This window comes from Etheostoma cragini, chromosome 6, assembly GCF_013103735.1.
Source record: "Etheostoma cragini isolate CJK2018 chromosome 6, CSU_Ecrag_1.0, whole genome shotgun sequence".
NCBI classification, from domain to species: domain Eukaryota; kingdom Metazoa; phylum Chordata; class Actinopteri; order Perciformes; family Percidae; genus Etheostoma; species Etheostoma cragini.
In genome coordinates, this window is record NC_048412.1 from 25,009,667 (window position 1) to 25,033,297 (window position 23,631).

At 39.8% G+C, this 23,631-nt stretch overlaps 2 protein-coding genes across 2 annotated transcripts in view; both read left to right on the forward strand.

Annotated features, from left to right (window-relative positions):
• The first annotated feature begins 428 nt into the window (after positions 1-428).
• nr1d2a (nuclear receptor subfamily 1, group D, member 2a) lies at positions 429-8,281 on the forward strand. Its single transcript, XM_034874653.1, has 9 exons — positions 429-689; positions 3,848-4,072; positions 4,184-4,272; positions 4,392-4,536; positions 4,964-5,670; positions 5,781-5,966; positions 6,399-6,609; positions 7,127-7,910; positions 7,995-8,281. The coding sequence occupies exons 1-8, from the start codon at positions 659-661 to the stop codon at positions 7,324-7,326; spliced, it is 1,794 nt and encodes a 597-aa protein (XP_034730544.1). The 5' UTR covers positions 429-658; the 3' UTR covers positions 7,327-7,910; positions 7,995-8,281.
• Positions 8,282-9,117: 836 nt separating this feature from the next.
• The window catches only part of LOC117946808 (macrophage mannose receptor 1-like), a 19,493-nt gene continuing 4,979 nt past the window's right edge, over positions 9,118-23,631 (forward strand). Inside the window, exon 1 of the mRNA XM_034875195.1 lies at positions 9,118-9,238. The gene's annotated coding sequence lies outside the window, so the exon portion shown is untranslated. The remainder of the gene's footprint in view (positions 9,239-23,631) is intronic.

Below are 23,631 nucleotides of genomic sequence, written 5' to 3' on the forward strand. Positions count from 1 at the left end.
TTGATTTTGAAAATGTGCGTACTTCCCCTTCAAGTAGATTATTTTGTGAATGTTTTTGTACTGTTACCAAAGTGGAATATTGTCCTTGAACTCTGTAAAGAGTATTTTTACTTACTTTAGTTACTGTTGCTTTTACTATAATGTGAGTACAGTGTACTCCACTATATCTTTACATTTGACTGTAATAATTACAGATTCGTATTCAACGTGTGCAATTCTTCCAACTCTGAAGTACACTTAATTGAGTCGAAACAAGAATAACTCGAGACGTCAACATTCACGTTGTGCTCTGCAACGTGAGCACTGGGTTACCATTCCTGTCCCGCCCACAAAAGCGTTGGCCCCGCCCCTCAGAATGTCCTGAAAGTGTGTCACTGGGTTAAAGTGGTAGGCTCAAGGAGTGGGGCGTGGCTACGGTCTCCAAAATGGGTCAATATTGAGAGAACATTTAGTTCTTGTGACTGAACCGCAGTCACACACAACAATAGTGGCGCTCCACCGACTCAGACGCATCCGACCGACTGGCTCTCTCTCGGAACTGGAGCTTCGTATTCATTCTTCTCCGTCGTCTTTTCGTGACAGTCGCAAAATTCGCGAGAGACAGTTGAGTTTAGCTGAATTATCTGTTGGATTTGGTTTTCGTTTTTCTCCAACAGAGATGCCTGAGGACATCCGGACAGCCAAGCCGGGTAAGGGGACACTCTTTGATACAGTGTTGCAGTAAAATACAAAGGAATGTCATGTTTTCATTGCGTGCATTGTGCGCATACTTTGTTGCAGTGGTGGTTTAACCTGTAAGGAAATCACATCTCCTCTATAGAGCTCTAAGTCAATCTTATAAAATGATATCAAACATATATTGCACCAAGTTGTATTATGCTTAATCTAAAGTATGACAATTTACCAGTGGAAAGGCACATATGTGGCATAAATATATAGTTGTGGGTTGAATTCACTGAATGCATCATACTGAGCATTTTTTAAACACATCCAGGAAATAAGAAACTATTTTTAGGAGGGCAGAACACAAATGAATGGCGTCCAGCTATTGAAACAATTGTTTTTTTTGCTGTAGTACAGGATCATACACACTGTCCACTCTGTCGGAAAATGACTAAAAGTTTGATGTTATTTTATTACATTGTCGTGGAGGTTATTGTTGCCCAGAAACCGTGGTTTAAAAATGGGGTTAGGAGTGCCAGTGCGGCGCTGCGTCGGTGCTACATTTACATTGGTCACACAACAACAGTATTTATCTTCCCCGTTCTGCTCACATGGACAGCGTAGCCTAGTCATGTGTCCGTGTGTACACGCTCTCTCGGAGCCCTCCTCTGATTGGTCGAGGGGCGTTCCTCTCTGTACTCACGCTTTCAATTAGAACTCTTCTCTGATTGGCCGGAGCGGACCCGTGACGCAGAACATTGTATAATCCACACTGTACCAGAGCACTCCAGGCGCGAGGCTGCACTGCAAGGTACACGTGAGTCGGCGAGGAGACAAAAGCCACTGACCTAAATCTTGTTCTACGCTCGCGCTTTGCTTTTGCAGAAATGCATGACAGGTCCACGTGTGGCTGGGCTGTGAAAGAGGAACAGGGTTAGGTAATCCTCTGCTCTGGCCTCGAGTTCTTTACACCACACGGCAGCTTTTACACAAATATCCAAGTAAAGTACATAAACCTTTTATTTTCATTTTTACTTACTTAAACATGTATGCTTTTTAAAAATTGCACTGCCCTACTTTAACACCGCGTACTGGGAGGAGCATCTTCAATCTTCAGAACTTTAAGATAAGATTAGACTTTATTGACCCCCCTGAGAGAAACAAATCTGAGGTAGGCTATATAACATATATAATAAGAAGTATACTTATAAACTGGAGCTTTAATTAATTAGTAATTATTAAATAGTGAATCTGTTGTTACTCTGACAGCTAATTCTTTGGATCCCATCTTATGTTGGAAAGGTGTTATTAACATAATTCCTCAGTGTTGTAACAGGTTGCAGGCTACATAGTTCCACCAAAACCTTACACTCCAAATTCTGGTAACTAAAGAAAGCGCTAATAGCTGTTATCTGGCCAAACATGTGATTACATAACCCAATGGTGGATGTTTTCCTGGAGTACACGCACTCCCTTTCCATGGAGACCAATGTTATGCAAATATTGTCATCCAACCAGCAGGCACTGGAGGTAATAAACCAGGTCAATCTCTGCAGCAGGGAATAACCCAACTTGGAAACACACACATTTTGGACTTCTTCGCTGTCTAGGGCTGTCCAAGGCACACGTCCTGCAAAGAACTTGTTCATGGCACACAGGACTATTTCTTTTTCTTGCAATACTGCGGTTTCACTCCAGTGATCAACTCTGGGTCGCAGTGACTTTGGCAAGCTTGATGTGCTGTAGAGTTAAGAAAACATTTGATATCTGGATGTGGGGGTTGTGGCTGTGTGTCTGTGTGTGTTTTGTTTCTCATAAATAGATTAACCTTAACAAGGTGTCACACAATCCGAGATAGCAGCGTTTCCAATGTGTGTTTGCTGAATGATTCAATAAAACAAAAGCAGTTGTATGCGTCTAATATAGGCTGAAGTCGCCATACTCGGATTCTAGTCAGAATATGAGTCAGAGTCTGCTCCATTGGGCAGGGATTATGGGGCGTGTTTCAACCCGTCCAGGAAAGAAAAGGCCTCTGCACTCAATTGGATAGACCTTAAACCAATCAGAGCGACGGAGTATGTGACGTATGATTACGGCAAAGACATCTTTCCTCTCTTCGGCGACGTGGTTGATTACTGTTGATCATATGTCCATCATCGTGTAAAGCCCGCCCTGAAAATTTGATTGGTCCAAACAACTCCACAACAGATCAAATCCAGACTGAACTTCCCGACTTCAAATGTGTGGGCTGGCATCCTGGCTGTCTAATAATACCAATTAGTAACAAGTTAAGTACATGGATATTAGATGCAGCAAAAACTACTTTATTACACTGCCACTAGGGATGTAACGATACACTCAACCTGCGGCTGGGAGACATGGGAAAAATTCAATATCATGATGTTTTTGACCAAATACCTCCTAACAATATTGCGACAATATGTATGATTGACAACTGGTGTTTTCACAAAATCTGTACACAATCATCAGTGATGTGGAAATAATTATAAATGGGCAAAGGCAAATAATAGAACAGCTAGTCTGGAAAAGACAACACTTACATCATATTGCGATATTATGATATCCAACATCTAAGACAATATCTAGTCTCATATCACGAGATCGATTTATATCCATATATTGCCCAGCTCTACACATAACTTAAGGTTTGATACGATTCACAATTTTAAGTTTGCAATACGATTTTCCCACGATTTAATTTAACGGAATGAGCAGCAGAAAAAAATTACTATTCTATACATACATATAGATATATTTCTTTATTTACATAAACTGGACAAAACAACAGATGTGTCCTCTTAACAGTGCAACAGAAATTGTATTTTATCTTGAATAACAACTCTATATATATATGAAAAATTAGATTATAAAAACAAATCCTACATCTAAATAACTAAATAAATAGAAAAACAACAACTCTTCAACAAATAAATAAACTAAGAACACACCGTGACGTCTGAAGTCCAAGTCTCAAAGTATAATCAAAAGTAGATTACTCTGTAAACCATTTAAGAATTGTATCACGGTTCTTTTTTTTATCTCAACTAGTTGCAATCTCTGCACTTATATCAACTTTTTTTTACATCCCCAATTGACAGCCTTGATTAAAAACTAGGAAGTAATTAACCTTCTATAACGAGTCCCTGTCTCTGCCTCTCTACAGGCGGAGTCATCGCCTATATCTCCTCCGGCACGGCCTCCAGCCCAGAGGCCTGCTTGAGCAGGGGCTACCTGTCCACATCACAGGCGGTGCCCCGTCCGTCGCTGCCCAGCAGGGCCGTGGGCATGGTGGTGGATATCTCTCCGCCGGCCAAGAATGGCCACCAGCGAAGCGGCCACGGCGTGGAAAAGGCTGGTCGCTCCACATCTGCCAAGAGCAGCATCACCAGTAAGCACAATATCAAAGTCTTATTTTAAAATATGACGCTATTGAGAAGGATTGTGGCATATCTGATGTGGTGCACGTGAATCACGGCTTATCTTTGTTTGTTTTTTGCAGAAATCAATGGCATGGTGCTGTTGTGCAAGGTGTGTGGTGATGTGGCCTCGGGCTTCCACTACGGCGTCCATGCCTGTGAGGGCTGCAAGGTGAGACATGTTCCCAGAATGAAGCGTTGCCCCTCTGCAAGTTTCCCTCATATCGTCCTGCTGACTTTACACGGTCACCTATGACTAATGCTCCCTGTGGGGATATTGTGCTTCATTAGGGATTCTTCAGGAGAAGCATCCAGCAGAACATCCAGTACAAGAAGTGTCTAAAGATGGAGAACTGCACCATCATGAGGATCAACAGGAACCGCTGCCAGCAGTGTCGGTTCAAGAAGTGTCTGGCTGTCGGCATGTCCAGAGATGGTAAGCACTACATTTAGTTTAGTTTCCCTCACATTTACTCAAAAGCCCATTCTTTTCTCTTTTTTTTATGGTATTCATTAAGCGATCAAATCAAGCTTTATTTATATAGCAACTTTCAAACATAATGCAATACAGAGTGCTGTACAATGATTGAAAACAATAGACAAAACGGAGATAAAAAAGGGGATTTAGAGGGGGGTGCAAGGTGGAAGTTGGGGGTATGGCCTTGACCAACTGCCACTTTGCTTGTTTGAAAGCCAGGATGTCTCTCTCTCTCTCTCATGGGTGGGCCAAATTCTCTGGGCTGGCAAAGCAGAAAAAGGGGAGGTAATCTTGCCCCTTATGACCTCATTAGAAGCAAGATATTCTTAATCTTGACAAAATCTAATGTCCGTTTTTTTTCCTTCTTTTTTCTTTTTAATCCTAGCTGTCCGATTTGGCCGCATTCCAAAGAGGGAAAAGCAAAGGATGCTGCTGGAGATGCAGATAGCGATGAAGAACATGATGAGCAACAAAAGCCAGCTGCACAGCATGCTGCACGGCCACCCGAGCCCAGCACTTTCCATGGAGGCCATGACCAGCGACACCAGCTGTTCAGCCTCCTCTTCCTCCTCCTCCTCGTCCTCCTCCTTTGCTTCCGAGTCCCCGACGTGCTCCAACCCCTCCTCCCCGCAGTGCCCCCAGGACTCGGAGTCTGTGGTTTCAATGGACACCAACTCCAGCTCTGTGTCCTCCTGCGCGTCAGACAGCGGCGAGGACGAGGCCGTGGTCACACTGAGCAGGCAGCACCAGGACGCCTTCGCCCTCAGCCAACAGAGGACCCAGGCCTCGCCCTTGTCCGGCCCTGTCACCCTGGAGACGAGGTGCGACGGCCGCATGGAGAATCAACAGGAGAACTGGAGCTGCCAGAACAACAATGTGGTTGTGGGAGGTCACCAGCAGAGTTCATACAGTAACAGTCAACACGTCGCCAACACTGCTTACAGGGAGGAGAGGGACCTGAACCAGCAGCAGCTCAACAGCACTCCAAGCTGTGAACTACCAGAAGACAGCCAAAGACAGCACGTATATCACACACAACCTGCCTCAAGGCTGGTTGGGCCAACCAGCTGTGTGAATAAGAGCGCACACTTGGTGAGTATTTTACTTATTTTTTCCTCATTCTTGAAATTGATATTACTATTACTGAAACTAAATGTAGGCGTTTGATCACACTGACCTTCTGTCCTTGGTTTTTTTCCCAGGTCTGTCCGATGAACACATCCCCCTTTGTGGACCCCAACAAGCCGAGCCAAGAGATCTGGGAGGAGTTCTCCATGAGCTTCACCCCCGCCGTGCGGGACGTGGTCGACTTCGCCAAGGGGATCCCGGGCTTCTGCGACCTCCCCGAACATGACCAAGTCAGCCTGCTGAAAGCTGGAACGTTTGAGGTAAGAGAGCAAACAAGCAAAACTTAAACACTTTGGGTTTGATTTGAAGTCAAACATGCCGGATTCTTCAAATGCTCTGAATATAGCCACCGCTGCTTTCCCAAATAGACTGTCAATTTACTGTGATAACAGTTGGAAAGGACATGAAAGAGACTTGACAAATTATCTTTTGGGGCAATTTTTGAGATAACAAAGTTTCACATCATAAAACCAGTGTCAGATTTATTATACACAAACTATAGTCTATATCTACAACTATCTACGGATAGTTCCTCCTCAGCACTGTGGAGGAAGGCCTGAGCCAAGACTTCTCTAGTTAACCGAGTCAGCTGGATCTACAAACTTATCATAAGATGTCTTTTGAGTCTTTGTTTAGCTGCACAAATCCAAACCATAAACTAAATATGTTGCTTTCCTTCTCTTGACTCCCAGGTGCTGATGGTCAGATTCGCCTCTCTGTTCAACGTGGTCGAGCGGACGGTGACCTTCCTGAGCGGCAAGCGCTACAGCCTGGACACGCTGCGGTCGCTGGGCGCCGGCGAGCTGCTCAACTCCATGTGCGAGTTCAGCGAGAAGCTGGCGTTGCTGGGGCTCGACTCGGACGAAATGAGCTTCTTCACAGCCGTGGTGCTCGTCTCGGCCGGTAAGAACGCTTCAGTCTGAATTTATTGATGGATGTGAGCAGGGAGCGATTTGCTGGGCTGGATGTGTGAGATTTCCCCCTTTCTGGTCTATTTATCCCTGCCTCTGCTGAACTATGTGTTCAAAAATGTCCCGTGGTAGTGTAGTTTAGCCTGAAAAAGTGAGCGTCATGTGCCCCTGACATTGAAGTTTAGGCACAAAAACTGGTTAGTTTATGAAAAAGAGGATGGTTTGTATTAAACCATTCCAGAGGAACTAACACACGTTTTCAATTTGAGATTATTCCCAATAAATATTGAAGTACATATTGAAGTGTTTTGGCATGGCTGGCCGAGTGGCTCTATATCCATGCGGTTGAAAGAGGGATTTAATTCTTGCAGGTTTTATTTTGTTGTGCTTGAAAAAAACAAGCACAACATGTGAGCACACTGGAACGTATTTTACATTCCAAAACCATTATTGAAACCCTGTTCTGTCCTCCCGTATTAACCCTTGTCTCCCTTCTTGTTGTGGCTCAGATCGCTCAGGAATCCAGGACCTGGACTCAGTTGAGGCCCTGCAGGATAAACTGATCCGGGGGCTGCGAAACCTGGTGATGCAGAACCACGGTGAGGAGTCAGCCACCACCTTCACCAAGCTGCTGCTCAAGCTTCCCGAGCTGCGTTCACTCAACAACATGCACTCAGAGGAACTGCTCTCCTTCAAAGTGCACCCTTGAACTCTTACTGACCTTATCCACACGCCTCCACCTCCACCAGGACCTGCCTCTCACTGGCCCCTGAACCTGCGTATTCAGACCAACCCTGTTGCGTGTTTGTTTTCTCGAATGTATTGAAAGTTTTTTTTAATTCTATTTTCCTTAGCTAGGCCAAATGGGGTCTGAAGAGAGAAGAATATAAAATCTACTGTATTTATAGAAGAGATAGCTTACACTTGTTGCACACAAACACACGCAAATGCATGTGTATCAGAGGTTCTTAGTTCTGCAAACTTTGTATTTTCCAGAGAACGAAGAGTTCTTTACTGGCTGTACGAAATGACATGAGTAGAAACCGATTAGTCAGTCCGAAAGCCATTCAAAAGTGTATTCTCTGACGAGCGGGTGAATGTAAGAGACGGTATATATATCTTACGTATGGAATATTTTTGACTGATACATGGCGTTGAGAAAGGCAAGCTATCAGAAAAGTATTGAAGAATGTGTGATGATCGCTGCTAATGCATGGCTGTACTTAATGCAAACAATTATTACTTGGATCTTCTCCCCTTGCCTCAGAAAGCATCAGTTGACAATTTCTGTGTGTGTGTGTGTGTGTGTGTGTGTGTGTGTGTGTGTGTGTGTGTGTGTGTGTGTGTGTGTGTGTGTACACATACACACACTGAGAGAGCGATAGATATTGTTTGTTTTATTTAATTTTTTACATGTTTTTTTGTCAACTGCCTGTACACTGCCTGGTGATATTTTGGGGGAGTCGCTGACATTTTCACCAACACTACATTTGCACGTTCTGGAAAACCAAGTAACATGTAAAGGCTACATGTAAACATAGTCACACAGGTGTGTTTGCCATTTTCCTACTTTTCGGATGTTTTGTTTTTTAATCAAACTCTGTGTATTTTCAGCATAGCACTGAATTTGATGTGTTTGTCATGCAATTTTGTTGAAATCTGTTTCTTCGACTGGCAACGCTGCCACATGTAAATAACTATATAAATATATATATATATATATATATATAAATATCTGATAAACATAGAATATAAATAAATACAGGTGACAAACACTCTTTCTTCTTTGTGTTTTTATTGATATTTTATATGATAAGTATTTTTGAATGAATAAAGAGAAGAGCACAAAAATGAATCTTCACAGCCGTAGGGACTGTTGTTCTCCACTAGATAGAGCTATTTGCCCACAGCATCGGATTTCAAGTTAAACTTCCAGTTCCAGTTTGTATAACTTTTGTGTCTACTGATCCATGAGTAGCCTGCAGGCTGGCTTTCTAATAAATTGCTTAAATTTCAAATCAGCTGAACTCTCAAAAAAACACATTTAAAGACTATGCTAATCTGAAAGGTTTTTTCTCACACTATTTTAATGTAGAGATGGGTTGAATCCTCAGAATAGTTCATGTGTCGGAATTGTGTGTGTGTGTGTGTTTGTGTGTGTGTAATAGTAATAGTCAACTGGGGGAAATTTTAGGCTTAATTGCAGCTTGCTGCAGATCACAGATTTAGGGCCTAAGTTAAAAACCTAAAACTTCTAAATCACCTAAAACAAAAGGCTGCAAAATACACTTAAATGAACAGTAAATACAATACAATGTAGCCTACTCCGTTAAACTATTAGCACACTTCTGGCCTTCTGTATTTGAGGGCCAGCGGAGGTTCATAATCCACAAAAAGTCAATGTGAGATGTGAGAAGAGACTGTGTTTGTATTCAAAGCTCTCCAAATGTACATTTTCAGCAAATACTAATGAATTCAGCCTCCAGTGATCAATGGGCAGCTTGCAGTTGATTTTCTAACTCACCTGCCATTCATCAAGCACAAAGGGAAAACACCTGTAGTTGTGTGTGGTGTGTTTGTAGGTGCTTCCTTCAAATCATCTCCACATGAACTATGAACAGGTAAATATTGACTGTACACTTGATTGTGCTCACATTGAAACATAAAATGTCTTGAAGTCCTGAATGCTGACCTAAAAGTGTATTTTTAGGTCAGCCTAGGCTCCTTCTCCACAGACAGTTTAACACGGTTAGATCATCTTTGTATTCAAATGTCTTTATATGTAACATTCAAATTTGAGTAACCACACAGTATCAACATCCACTCTGATCCAATTGAGATGGAAATGTAGCAATCAAAGAGAAAAGTACTGGGTGGGGGGCTGTTCTGTCTGATATTATACATGCAGGTTTTTAATTAAAAATTGTGCAACATATTTTTGTTGAATCAGCTCTCACCTTGTGTTAGGAGGCCAGATTTAGAACTAGAATGTGGCTCAAATAGGCCACATTTAGCAGACCATATTCATACTGGATGATTATCCCCCTCTTTTCCTCGGGTCAAATTTGTTTCTACATAAGAAATTTGGGTTTCTTTCAAGCAAATTACCCAAAAATAACACAGATGGTTCCTTACAATGCTCTGATTAAGATTTCTTAATCTTGCGCAAATTAAGGATTAGATATGTACTTTCATAGAATTTGGGGTGTTTCATTACATTGTATGGCATTCAAAGAAACAATTAAATGTTTTATAGTAGCAACCTGACTCAACTTTGGCAGATGTATGATTATCCCCTCAATCGTAACTATCGTCATTTCTGCTTTTTTTTCTACTCAAAAATGAGGTGTAATTTTATATGAATGACGTTTGTTGACAATGAATGTAGTGTTAAACTAGCGGTAATAAGTTGATTGGTTAGTGGTGAATCCGGTGGAATTGTCACAGGGGTTAAATGAAACAACAAAATAAATGTCTGTTCTAGGATCTGACTTTTCCTCAACAGAGCTCTTTTTGTTTGTTCCCTCTAATTCAATTAAAGTGTATTTGTAGTGTCAAGTCGTAACAAAGTTTATATCAGGCTACGTTGCAGATAGAGTAGGTCTAGACCCCCCTATGGTTAATAGAGACACAACAATTTAAAGAGACTATTTGTAACTTTCAGTTAGCTGCCGCTTTGGACAACGTGGTAGTGTTTTAACCACATCTGCTGTCCTAAAGCTCTTTTCTACACGGTGCTGTATAGACCTCAACACAACAGTCCCGCCCCTCCCCCGAGAGACCTTGGTCTCCGTAAGTAAAGTTCCCATTCATTTCTCCCATTGACGTCTGGAAAAATCCGTATGAAGAGCTTTAGACCATTAGGCTAACCAGCTACAACGTGACTCATAAACATACATCATATCATTTTGAGTGAAAATATGAACATAAAAGCCAATATAAAATACTTTTATTATCCAGCAAAGGAACTATCATCCAATAAATCACCACGCACCACTGAATAAAGGAAGCTAACGTTTGTTTGGCTAACAGCTAATTTGGCTAACCGTTAGCTAAGACGGCATGTAATAAATTTAAAAGACCTTCAATAGAAAACCTGAAAATAACCGTTAAAATATATAACCTCTGTTACGTCAGCTACACCTGTTTTCCCATTGTTTATTATTTTTGACTGAATCAAGCTGTCAACTAGCGGTTAGCCGAATTAGCTGTTAGCTAAACTAACGTTAGCTTCCTTGTGGAAACCTGTTGTCTGGTTTTGAGTCTACCATCGACGGTTACGATTTTATGGCTTGTATTCCAGTTGTCAATGGAGAAATTGCATACTATTTTTTACTTCCGGAACCGGACTGTTGAGCTTTATTGCCCACTGTATTATTTGTGTGATTGTTTCAGGTAAATCCCTCTTCAGCCCATTTGCAAACTTCAGACATTTGCATTCCAGGTTTTTCATGATGATTCATTCAAATCTAAGTGACCACATAATGTCACCATCCACTCAGCTCTGATGCTGATGGAAATGTGGCAAAGAGCTCGTAAACATGAATATCCAGTCTGATGTTTGTGTCATTAATGGAGTTGGAATTACATTAAAATGTTTCACTGAGTTTTAAAACATCCAGGTGTTAATTTAATCCTGTGGGAATAAAGACTTCTCTGAGCTTCGTTTAGACTCAAGATAAAAACAGATTTCTACCGCATTATGTTGCATATCACATATCAGAAGTTGGGGGATTTTAAAGAAAAGCACTTCAAGTAAGTATTACCCTCTTCTCAGTTATGTACTACTTAAATTGTAATTCCCAACTTGTATAGACATATGTACATTCTTTCCTTTATACATTTTTTAACTTTATTCTTTTGAATAGTTGTTCTTTATTCTTTCCTATTTGTTTATTCATTTTTGTAAATGTGCTGTGTGTCAGATATTTTGCTGCTGTGGCACTCACATTTCCCAAATTGGGAATCTAATATAATCCTTGTTATGTAACAAGTAATCTGTTAAACAAATTATACTCATACTTTTTTTGCTGTGAAGTTTTGGAGATATACATATCTAATGTTATTTCATATCTTATATATGCAGATATCAAGATAAAACAAAAGTAAAATCTGTGAGTGCTCCCCTTCAAATGTTTCTATTCAGTAATGTACTGTTCAGCCAGGGACAAAGGTAAAGGTAGAGTCTGTCATCCAATCTGTGTCATTCAGCTGGTGATCGTACTGTACTGATTTGCATTAACGTATAAAAACAGCCTCAAACACAACAGTCATAGTCAAACACTGAAGAGGACAGACAGCTGCACATGTTCAGCAACTTAAGACATTTTGTTGGTAAGTGAACATCGAAGTAAATACGTCGCTTCACATATTGTCATTGGTTTTGTTACTATCTTCCAATGCTTTATTTCTTAGTGGGATGTGGCATTAAAGATTAAAGAGTGAGAGTATAAAGATTAAAGGATAGAAAAAGCGTGAGACAAATATGAATTATTAATGCAACTTTTCAAAATTGTTATCACAGGATACAAAACGGTTGGTTGATAAAGCACAGAAAAATATTATTTATAACCTTTTAATTCTGTAAATACACTTTTTAGCCAACTTCATTCCAACTTGTTCCAACTAGTCTTACACAACAGTCAACAACATTCAATTAGTCCTAATTTCTGAGTACATTGAGGAGAAATTATAAGTTGTTTTGGATTGTAAAAGACTGGTATATGTCAGATATTAGCCAGGATACCCCCAGGTCAAAATTAACTGATGACATTGTATTCACAACTGATTCAAAACTAATTTACAAAGATTTGTCTTGAAATCGGGTCAAATATGATGCGAGGAGACATGAGGGTTAAGGAAATTTACAGTAAGATTGGAGATCTAACCTAATTTTCTGTAACAGGTTAGAAACAAAGATTTGTTCTGTGATATACAAGTTAACAGTCAAACTGGGTAGCCTACAACATGTTTGCCTATAAAACTAACAGAATAAACTACAGAATAAAAAGGTAAAAAGAAACGTAAAAAAACATAACTTTTCAGGTTATCAATAATAAAAAACTGTCAAATAATACAAAATTGTATGACGTGTTATTATGAATAAAGATTAGACTTTATTAATCCCTTGATTCAATTCACGAGCTACCCGGCAGTATGTAACTATAAGCCCTACCTCTTACCAGCTGCAACATTTATTTGATATAGTTACTAGCTAGTATGCAGTCAGCTTATTATTAAAAACATATAAATACATTAATAAAATATGATGTATCATTTATTCAGTTATCCAGCAGTAGTTGAAATTAGCCTGTTCTTCAACAGCTGCAACAATAAAGTGATGTAGAAATGAATGCATCAGTAATCAAAATACAATAATATAACGTAAACCTATAATTCTGGGGCAGTCGGCATAATAAATACTACATTGCTGGTACTTGAAGTGCATTTTGATGTTAATGCGTTTGTACTTGACAAGTTTGAATGCAGGACTTTTCATTGTAACAGAGTACCTTTAAACTGTGGTATTGCTACTTTCTAAAACACCTGAATACCCCTGGCTACAATGCAGTGGATTTCTTATGATAGAACTCCAAAAGACTCAGCAAAGTGATAGCTCTCATTAAAATCTCTTTTAAAAGACCCTGTGCTAATTTTGCCCTCATGTCGGATCTTTTTTTCACCCACAGTTTGTGAAGGCATCATGGACGACGCTGTGTTTGTGTTCTTCCTGCTTACAGGTGTGATTTATGTGATTAATGGATTATTAATTATTGATACAGAACATCAGAGTCTGACGATCCAGCCATGCGATGTATGGTTGTTTTCTATTTGTACGTCTTTAAATAATGTTCCAATTTCTCCTTTTTTGATAGTACAATTTTGTCTAAACAAGTACAGGTGTAAAAACATAGGATACACACATAATACATTAAAAAATACATAAATTCCAGTTTGACTGGAAATCCTACATTTTTAACAAATCCACTTCCCTCCTCAGGTTTCTGCGTCCCCTCCACTTTCCTATCAGAGTACTACTTTATCAATGATAAGAGGACTTGGTATGAAGCAAAAAACTACTGCACCTCTCACTACACTGCAATGGCCCAAATACAAAACACAGATGACGTCCAGAAGATGATGTACAGTCAAGCCAGGTTCCGAAGTGACAAGGCCTGGATTGGACTGTATGGGGGTGTGTCTGAATGGAACTGGGTGGATGGAACCACAGCCACATTTGTTTTTTGGGACTATGGTGAACCAGATAACGTTGATGCCAATGAGTTCTGTGTGTCCATGAATTCGAATGGATACTGGAATGATGCTGACTGCTCTCAAACAAAAGCTCATGTTTGTCAATTTGGGGGTAAGTATGTTTTTGACATTCTGGTACTTTAGGTTCTTGTTCCAGGCTTCTGAATCTTCTGCATTTCAGAAGGAATCTTTTACCTTTTACTCCACTAGATTTATCTGACAGCTGTACTAACTGTGCATATTAAGATGTTAAATTCTAAACATGCAATATGTTGTCAAAAATGTAGTGTATTTTTTAATTTGACACCGCTTATTTGTCTACAATCTGCAGCTTGATTCAAATGTTGGAGGTTCAAAAACATTTCAGTTGTTAAAGAAGTAGTGCGTAACTTCTTGTCCTTTTATCCTCCGTGTCTTCGTTGGCTACTAGCAACTGCATGGAGGAGGGGTGGGGGCGGGTGCGCGATCACGGAAGGCTTGAATCACGTGGACTTGCCAACAGTGTTGTCATTACTTAGAATTCCTTATGGCGCCAACATAAACTACGCTCTACAGCTTTAAGCTTATGTTATTATTTTATTTTCTATAATTAGTCGGGGAAGATGTACTCCGATCCGATAAGGCAGTGGAAAACATACAAGTCCTGCGTTTAAAATGTTACTTGAGGAAAAAGTACAAAAGTATTAGCACCAAAATAGAATACTAAAAATAAAAAATGAAAGTACTCATTATGTAAAAAATGACCTGTTTCAGAATATTAGGGTTAATATATTTCTGGATTATAATTAGTGATGTATTAAGGATTGTATGACTTTAATGTTGCACCTGGTAAGGGCGGGGATCATTTTAACTACTTTATACAGTGCTGGGTAATTTGATCAATAATACATCATATTTTATTTTGTGTATTTTATGGATATTAATAATGTGACAAATTATCTAGTAACATGAATGTCGTGGAGTAAAAAGCATACAGTATCATAAAGAAATATTCAAGTACCTCAAAAGTATTCGCATGTACAGTACTTGAGTAAATGTACTGTATGACATGAATTAAGTTTATCTAAAAGAATGTGATTGAATTTTCTAGGCAATCCAGTGATGATTTTACTCGACTAGACTTTTCACTCAAACTCAACAGCCAAGAGTCATTTTATCATAATGTTTCTATTGTAATTGGAAATTAGCGATGCCACAACTAAAACTTTACTTTAGATGCTTACATTGTACGGCTAATACACGTTCAGTTTTGCTTACTTAATACTTACCTATGGTCAAAAAAAACTATTTGCTCATAGTACATGAACTATTTCTTCCACTTCTCTTTGTCTCAACAGGTGCTTTGTTCCATGCTAGCAATCTGAAGAGGTCTTGGACTGAATCCAAAACATTATGTGAACAACAAGGTGGCATTTTGGCTATTATCCCTGACAAAACTGTAAATGTAATAGTCAAGAACAGCTTCCCAGGATTTGGTGAAGCGTGGATTGGCCTCAGAAGACACCCAATGAACTTCTGGTATTGGTCAGAATCTGCAGTAAACTACAAGTTCACAAACTGGCAACAAGGACAACCCGACAACCTGACCGTAGCGGGGAGGTGTGCAGCTGCTTTGTCAGATGGAAGCTGGACTAATGAGCCCTGCAACGCAACATTCCCTTTCTTCTGTATGGGTTAAGTATGATTCACTCAAACATTTCCCTTGTATTAAAGCTTAACTTAGATGCCTGACATGTGACATGTAAAGAATTGCTTCATAACACACAGCGCACAAGGTGTATTGATCCAAATGAATGTTGAGTTGGCCTCAGTATGACAAAAACTGAAGTTGTAATTTTGTTGCGATGCGCCCGTTGCTTTTTCTGCACGTCAGTCAATCAGGCCATGCAGTCCTGTGTAGGGCTGCAACAATAGTTCAAGGTGGAAACATTTCATGGGAATTAACGAGAGTAAAATATGGAGATTTTCTCATGCTGTATTTACCATGTCATGAGCAGACATAATTGTAAACCCTTCTGATAGAAATGAAAATGTCACCGGGTTAGCTCAGTTGGTAGAGCAGATGCACATATATAAAGGTTTACACCTTGATGCAACAGGCGCGGTTCAATTCCAACCTGCGGCCCTATTCTGCATGTCTTCCCCCCCCCCCCTCTCCCCTTTCATGTATTCATCTGTCCTGTGGAATTATTTTGGCCTAAAATGCCCCAAAAAATACATGAAAATGTAAACAATTTAGTTGAGTTGAACTTTAATTGAGTTGACTCATTTAACATTGTATTAAACTTTCATTAAACAACAATATGACCCCCCCCCCCCCCCCCCCCCCCCCCCCCCCCCCCCCCCCCCCCCACACCACCACCAGCCACCTCCAAAAAAGCTACTTGTCTCCAAAAAACTTGATTTTTTTAATTTGAATTTTAATACTTAAGGTAGCTTTACTTCCCTGGAAAAATAATTTTTCTGTAGGTTTTCTGGAAATGTACTGCAACATTGAAGATTGCAGATTGCAACCCTGTCCCATGATGTCATTAATTTTGGATTTTCTCTTTAGATGACATTGCTGTCAATACGGCGGAAGCTGTCCTTGGTAAGAAAAGATCTTCATGAAGAATTGCCACACTGGTAAAAACAGAGAAAAAGAAAATGACAAAAAGCTGAACACAGTTGTCGGAAAACAAATCTCCAGGTTCATATGACACTGTTACAGAGAGACTTAAAAACCTAGAGGACGTTATGCAACATCTGAAATCCTCCTCTTGTTGCATTGATATTCTGCTAACTGGCTTTTTCAAAAATGTTTTAAACAGTTTGGCTTCAGATCCTCTGCAGATTGAAAACACTTCTCTTCCCATAGGCCATAAAAACTGGAGTCATCAAGCCACTCTTAAAAAGGAATTCTTTCTTACTTTCTTTAGTGACTTGAACCTGTGGCTGCTGCTTGTAATGCTGCTACAGTCCTTAAAGAAACCAATAGTGCTACCTGGAACTAACAATTATTTTCATTAATCCTCCGAGGACAAAAGCCACACTGGCCGATTTGACAACAATCGTATTCAAAAAGTATTACTATCCACTTTTTTGGGGAACACAAGACTTGTGTATGTTTTTTTTCACAGGTGATTTGAGAAATTTCAGAAAGCGTCACTTTTTCAGCTTTAGGGCCAATTATCTCTTTACATATTACTCTGGAACACATTTGGGCCTCGCTATACAGAAAGCTGAGTTTGTTCTGAGCACTTGGATATGAAAGAAGTGAATTAGGTTATATAAAAATTCCCTTAAAGACATTTGTAAGAATGCCTGTAGACCTCAAAGGGTTAAAGATTGATTATTGAAAGTGTTGATATTATGCTCATTTTCAGGTTCATAATTGTGTATAACGGTTGTACCAGAATATGTTTAAATGGTTTCATTTTCAAAAAACATGATTCACTCAAACATTTCCCTTGCATTAAAGCTTAAGTTAGATGCCAGACATGGGACTTGTGCAGAATTGCTTCGTAACACACAGCGCACAAGGTGTATTGATCCGATTGAATGTTGAGTTGGCCTCAGTATGACAAAAACTGAAGTTGTAATTTTGTTGCGATGCGCCCGTTGCTCTTTCTGCACATGTCAGTCAGTCCAGGCAGTCCTGTGTAGGGCTGCAACAATAGTTCAAGGTGGAAACATTTCATGGGAATTAACGGGAATAAAATGTGGACATTTTCTAATGCTGTATTTACCATGTCATGAGCAGACATAAATGTAAACCCTTCTGATAGAAATGAAAATGTTCTGACCAGGTTACGTCAGTTGGTAGAACAGATGCACATATATGAAGATTTACTCCTCAACGCAACAGTCATGGGTTTGACTCTGACCTGTGGCCCTATGCTGCATGTCATTCCCCCTCTCTCTTCCCTTTCATGTCTTCATCATTTTTAGATTTAAATTTTAATACAAATTCCCAAAACTTAACTTCCCCTGGAAAAGTTATTTTTCTCTGGGTTTTCTGGAAATGTACTAATTGATTGCAACCCTGTCCAGGGATGTCATTCATTTTGGATTTTCTCTTTAGGTGCCATTGCTGTCAATACGGTGGAAGCTGTCCTTGGTAAGAAAAGATCTTCATGAAGTGAATGAAATGAATTCTTTCTTACTTTCTTTAGTGACTTGAACCTGTGGCTCATGCTTGTAATGCTACTACAGTCCTTAAAGAAACCAATAGTGCTACCTGGAACTAACAATTATTTTCATTAACCCTCCGAGGACAAAGGCCACACTTGCCGATTTGACAACAATCGCATTCAAAAAGTATTACTATCCACTTTATTTGGGAACCCAAGACTTGTGTATGTTTTTTTTCGCAGGCAATTTGAGAAATTTCAATCTCTTTCCACATTACTCTGGAACACATTTGGGCCTCGCTATACAGAAAGCTAAGTCAAAGGGTTAAAGATTGATTATTGTAGTGTTGATATTATGCTCTTTTTTAGGTTCATAATTGTATCTAGTGGTTGTACCAGAATATGTTTACATGGCTTCATTTTCAAAAAACACCATATTTTTGTTGTACTGCATCGCTGCAGTTCCTTTTTCACCCTGTGTGTTGAGCTCTCTGTTTTAGCTACAGAGTGAGGCATCTCACTTCTCTTCAATCTTTGTTGGGAGTTGCACATGCTCAGTACCTCGGTCAGCACTACTAGCCATTAAGAAGCAGAGTACGTGGGAGTGCCACGCTGGCAGCTAGGGGAGCATTATAATGTGTTACAAAGTGGCGCACGTTTGTTACGGAAGTAAAGGCTGGACTACAATAGAGCTGTTTGGAGCTGTTTGTGTACAGTGTTTTCTGTTGGAAATGGTAAGTCCCTTGGGGGGGGGGGGGGGGGGGGGGGGGGACTTTGAGCTTTTTCCCTTTGTAAAGCATGCACAAAAAGATATGTAACACAAAGGAAATGAAAAAAGCCAAAAAAACATAATATGAGCATTTTAAATGATTATTATTAATTTGGTCTATAAATGACAGAAAACTCCAAAGCAAAAGATTGTCTGTCTTGATCAACCAACAGTCCAAAATATTCTATTAAAAAATGTAAAAGGCCAACAACATGGTTCACACAAGTAAAAACGCTGACGCCTCGAGCTACGCAAGATTGATTTCACACACCTAGCGTTCTGGAAGGCATTAAAAATCAGCTTTAAAAAAAGCCGAAAAATCTTAGTGGAGACATAAGCGATAATGGAGGGTGTCTTGTGGTGAACTGACTGGATAGTCTCATTGTTTCACTTCCTGCCTGGCTGCCGGAACGCCCCACGGCTCGAGTGAAAACAGACTTGGCGCCAATCTATAATGGAGCGGAAAGCCGCTTCACTTGCCTGGCTCCGCCCTCCTATGTACTTCCGCTCAATTGTCATTTCCCCTCCGGTACTACATATGAAATGTACGAGAGTCTGGTAGGACCAATGTTACCACTACACGCACGTTGCTTTGGAATATGGTGGAATATTGAGCAATGACTAGAATGGCTGCGTATGCGCGCAGGGGTTAAGGCGCATCCAGAACGCAGCGCAGACGCTTCTGGTGGAAAATAGGGGTCAGTCTTGTATTTCCAGAACTTCCTCCAACAGTACTGCGAAGGAGGGTCTGGCTAGTCCACACAGCATTCTGGGATAGAAGAAAAACATGCTCTGGTTTATTGGCATTTCTTTAAACCAATGACTGACTCAGTGACGGGGGCTCTGCAAAATAGCTTTGGGAAGGAACTTGTTTTGGTGGAACGTGTACATTTAAAGGTTGTTGTGGGCTGGGCATGGGGTTTTCATTTTCATTAACGTGCTTGTATGGGCCATGTTTGTAACTCTCTACATATGATGAGCTGGAACTGGGGAACTTAAAAATTACTCAACGATAAACGGTGAATCGAGAACAGTTGCCAATCCATTTGCCTAGCTGTTAGAAAACTAAAATCTCGTGTGTGTGTGTGTGTGTGTGTGTGTGTGTGTGTGTGTGTGTGTGTGTGTGTGTGTGTGTGTGTGTGTGTGTGTGTGTATTTTTTGCTGAAACGTCTGCCTGTTGTTTGTGACCCAGCATCAAATCAGAAATCACGGAAAACAGTGGTGAGGATGAAGATCCAGTCCAACGCAAACATGGAAGATCCAGCTCATAGTGTCAAGCTGCTGCAGCAGGTAGTGTGTGTGTGTGTCTGTGTGTGTCTGAGTCTGAGTCAAAATACTTTGATTATCCTTTCATATCTTCTTCTTCAGTTGCGTGCAGCACTTGCTAATCAAGGCGTGACTGACGTTAAGTTGACGTGGAAGAAACAGCCAGTGAAGCAGGCCAGAGATTGCAATGACAATAAAGGTACACACACACACACACACACACACACACGCACACACACACACAATCAATCTTCTCCTCATATCAATTTTGTCTTTCCGTTTAGATGTTTGTTGACGCTGTAAGAGCAACTCCTATAAAGATGCACCACAACATTGTTCATACAAAGAAGGTTCACTGTATGTAGTTCAGTGAGTTACTCTTGAAACACATAACATATATTAATATGTGTGCCATTTTCTGTTAAAGATGGGAATCAGAAAAGCTCAGCCTTGCTGTGTAACTGTTTTACTTCTTGTAATTGAAAGTGTTCCAGAGCTAATTTTCAGTTTTAAATGAATTTCCATTAGCCATCAGCAGCGTGTTTGACACATAATGTGTGACTTAGAGGTTTTGAGTGATGTAGTGACGTAGAGACAATGTATAAATTCACAAGTATTTATTATTTTCCATTTAATGTCTTCTGAAGGTAATTGTCATTATTCTTTTATCTTGCACTGCTGTTTTTGTCCATCGTCATAAAGCTTTATTTGTACAGTAAGTTAGAAATAATGACAGTGAATATATACATCCATTTAAAAATAGATGAATTAATGCATAAGTCATAGTAATATCCCATAGTTTTGTTCTCATCAAAAAATGTCATGAAAAAAACATTGAAATGATCCAACTAGCAAGCTTGTGTTTGCATCCAAAGCATGAAATGTCTTGCTGTCTAAAAACACTGCTGCACTGGGTGACATCTTTCTTCATTACCATGAACAAACACACTGTAGTTGATTTTGACTCAATCCCGAAAAAACTCCCTGCATCCCCAGACACTCGCTCGAGCATCAAATGCGTGTTAATCCACAGTTGAAAATAGTCCCCAGCTCTATTTTTCCACCAGTTTAAGTAATGTTTTCAAAACTAAAATATATCCTTGTATTGAAATTAAAATTTCTGAACCATTCAGCAAAAACACAGAATACCATGAATTCTTCTGAACTCCTAGTTGATTATTTATACAAATCTATAAGAGTGCTTTATTTGCCTGCCCTTTTCCAAACAATTTTCCAATGACGGCTTCTCAGATGGTTCTGTGTAACAGACCTGACGTGTCGGGTTATGACTTTGCCTTTTATTAATGCCTGTATTTATTGTCTATTGAAATATCATTAGTAAAGTGCTTCTTCCGTTAATGCTCCACATATGTATCCTACTTTGACTTGTGTTTTTGCTTGTGTAGTAAATAAACTTAAAATTGATGTACTTTGTTCCAGTGGTAAAGGATTTTTATTGGTGCTTTTGAGGTTTTGGAACTTTTTAAAAAGGCAACAAATGAAACTTTATTATGTTGTGAGAGAAGCACACAGAGACTTTTTGTTTTATAAAGATCATGTTGTGGGGCATTTTAGGATAGCTGGGGAGAGAGAGAGAGAGAGAGAGAGAGAGAGAACAGGTTGGAGTCAAACCTGCGGCTGCTGTGTCGAGGAGTAAACAAACCCTCTGTACATGGGCGCCTGCCCTACCAGGTGAGCTACCCAGGCGCCCCTTTGTGTTGGACCCCTGGATAGCTCACCTGGTAGAGCACGCGCACAGAGAGGACCAGTCCTCAACGCAATGGCTCAGAGTTTGCGGCCATTTGCTGCATGCCTTCCACCCCTCTCTCTCTCCCCCCTTTACAACAGTCCTGTCTATTATAGGCTAAAATCCAACAAAAGATCATCTTTAATATAAAATCATTATTGAGTTCATTTTGAGAGATTGGCATGATAATTACGCACAGAGCGACATCGTGGTTTTTACTGTGTGTCATTCAAATTTGTTTGTCATTCAAGTTTTTTCCTGCTCTTTTCAGCAGTCTATAACAGTCCACAACAATACGTAATGCTTTAATGACTTATTAAGGAGGGGATCTGGATCCATTAAGATGGATCAATGAAAAAGAATTAGTTCAATGCAGTTTTCTTTTTTAAATACACACTTGCCGACTGTGGGACAATGAGGTTCAGTTGTGGCATTGTGTTTGCTATAACTGTGCTGACTAAAACGCAAAAATAAATACAGCAATCAATAAATCAATCTAACTCATAATTAACTTAAGTTTTGGTTAAAGGTTCCCTGCCACACATATTTCATTACTTTGTGGTAATGTCTGAAGTTCCACCATGGACTTGGTTACCTTGTTTCAAGCCATTAAAATCTGAGCTAATCTGCTTAACTCTGATTGGCTAACAGCTAGCCAATGAGAGCCTGGCTATCAGCATCCTTTACCCAGCACAACTTGGCAAGCTCATAAATAGTAATGAGCTCAGGCAACATGACAGACTGACCAGCTTTTGAGCTGACAGAGGAGGTAGCAGTTCATTTTCACATTCACGACATAACACAAACACATATGGACCTAATATATTTCAAAAAATGCAAATAAAAACGTTTTTGTGTGGCAGGGCACCTTTAAGTGTTTGATGTCTCCCGACAGCCTCCAATCAGGATATGTAAGAATTTTTTTAAACACCTTCTAAGCACTTTTTGTTCTTTTTAAAAGACTTTGCAAGACCTGCAGTTACCTTGCAATTACAGTCAAAGGTTGGACACAGTAAAATGACCTCCTTTGACATTACACAACCTGACCTCAGCAGGGAGCTTATCTTCTGGTGAACAAAGGCTGCAGCAGCAGCAGCAAAACTCCAGATCCATTTACATTTAATTTTACTGGTTTGACTAAGAAATTCCTTCCTAAAAGATTTGCTTGTTCATCTCCTTTAATTGGCCGTCTGCAATCCAAAAAAAGAGCAAATGACGTTTTGATACACAAATTGATTAATTCAAATGTTGTTCACATGTGTTTTTGTACTTAATGGTCTACAGTGGTATATAAGGCAACAGTATTTGAGAAACACCCTTTTCTGTTTCATCATGACATTGCCTCTGTTTATAAAGTTTTTCTAGTTTGGTGTGGAGGAACTTGACTGACCTGAACTCAACACCTTTGGGATGAACCCATTGTGTGATGCGTGTCTTTTTAGTCCGCAACTTGAACTTGCCTTGCTTTGCGCCCAAGTGGCCAACAAAAAATTATACTTACTGTATTTGCTGATCACTTCAATGTATGATTGTTGAAGCTTAACCTATGCAAACGTAACAAAATGAGGTTAAAAAAAATCCAGTAACACTAAATTAATGTAGCTCACCGTAAATTCTCTCAGGAAGACCTAACTATTACTTGATGCACTCCTAAATCAATTCCGCTGTTATCCGATTAAATGTATATCTTATTATGCGTGTATAACTGTTGCATATCTGCAACTAGTCTCTCTTGATTGAAATGTATCTCAGTGTAAATCCTTTCAGGAAGACCTCAATCTAAATCAATGCTCTACCTAACTTGGATAAGCTGTTGGAGGCGTTCACCTTCCTGCTAAACCAATCAGAATTGCCAATACACAATGG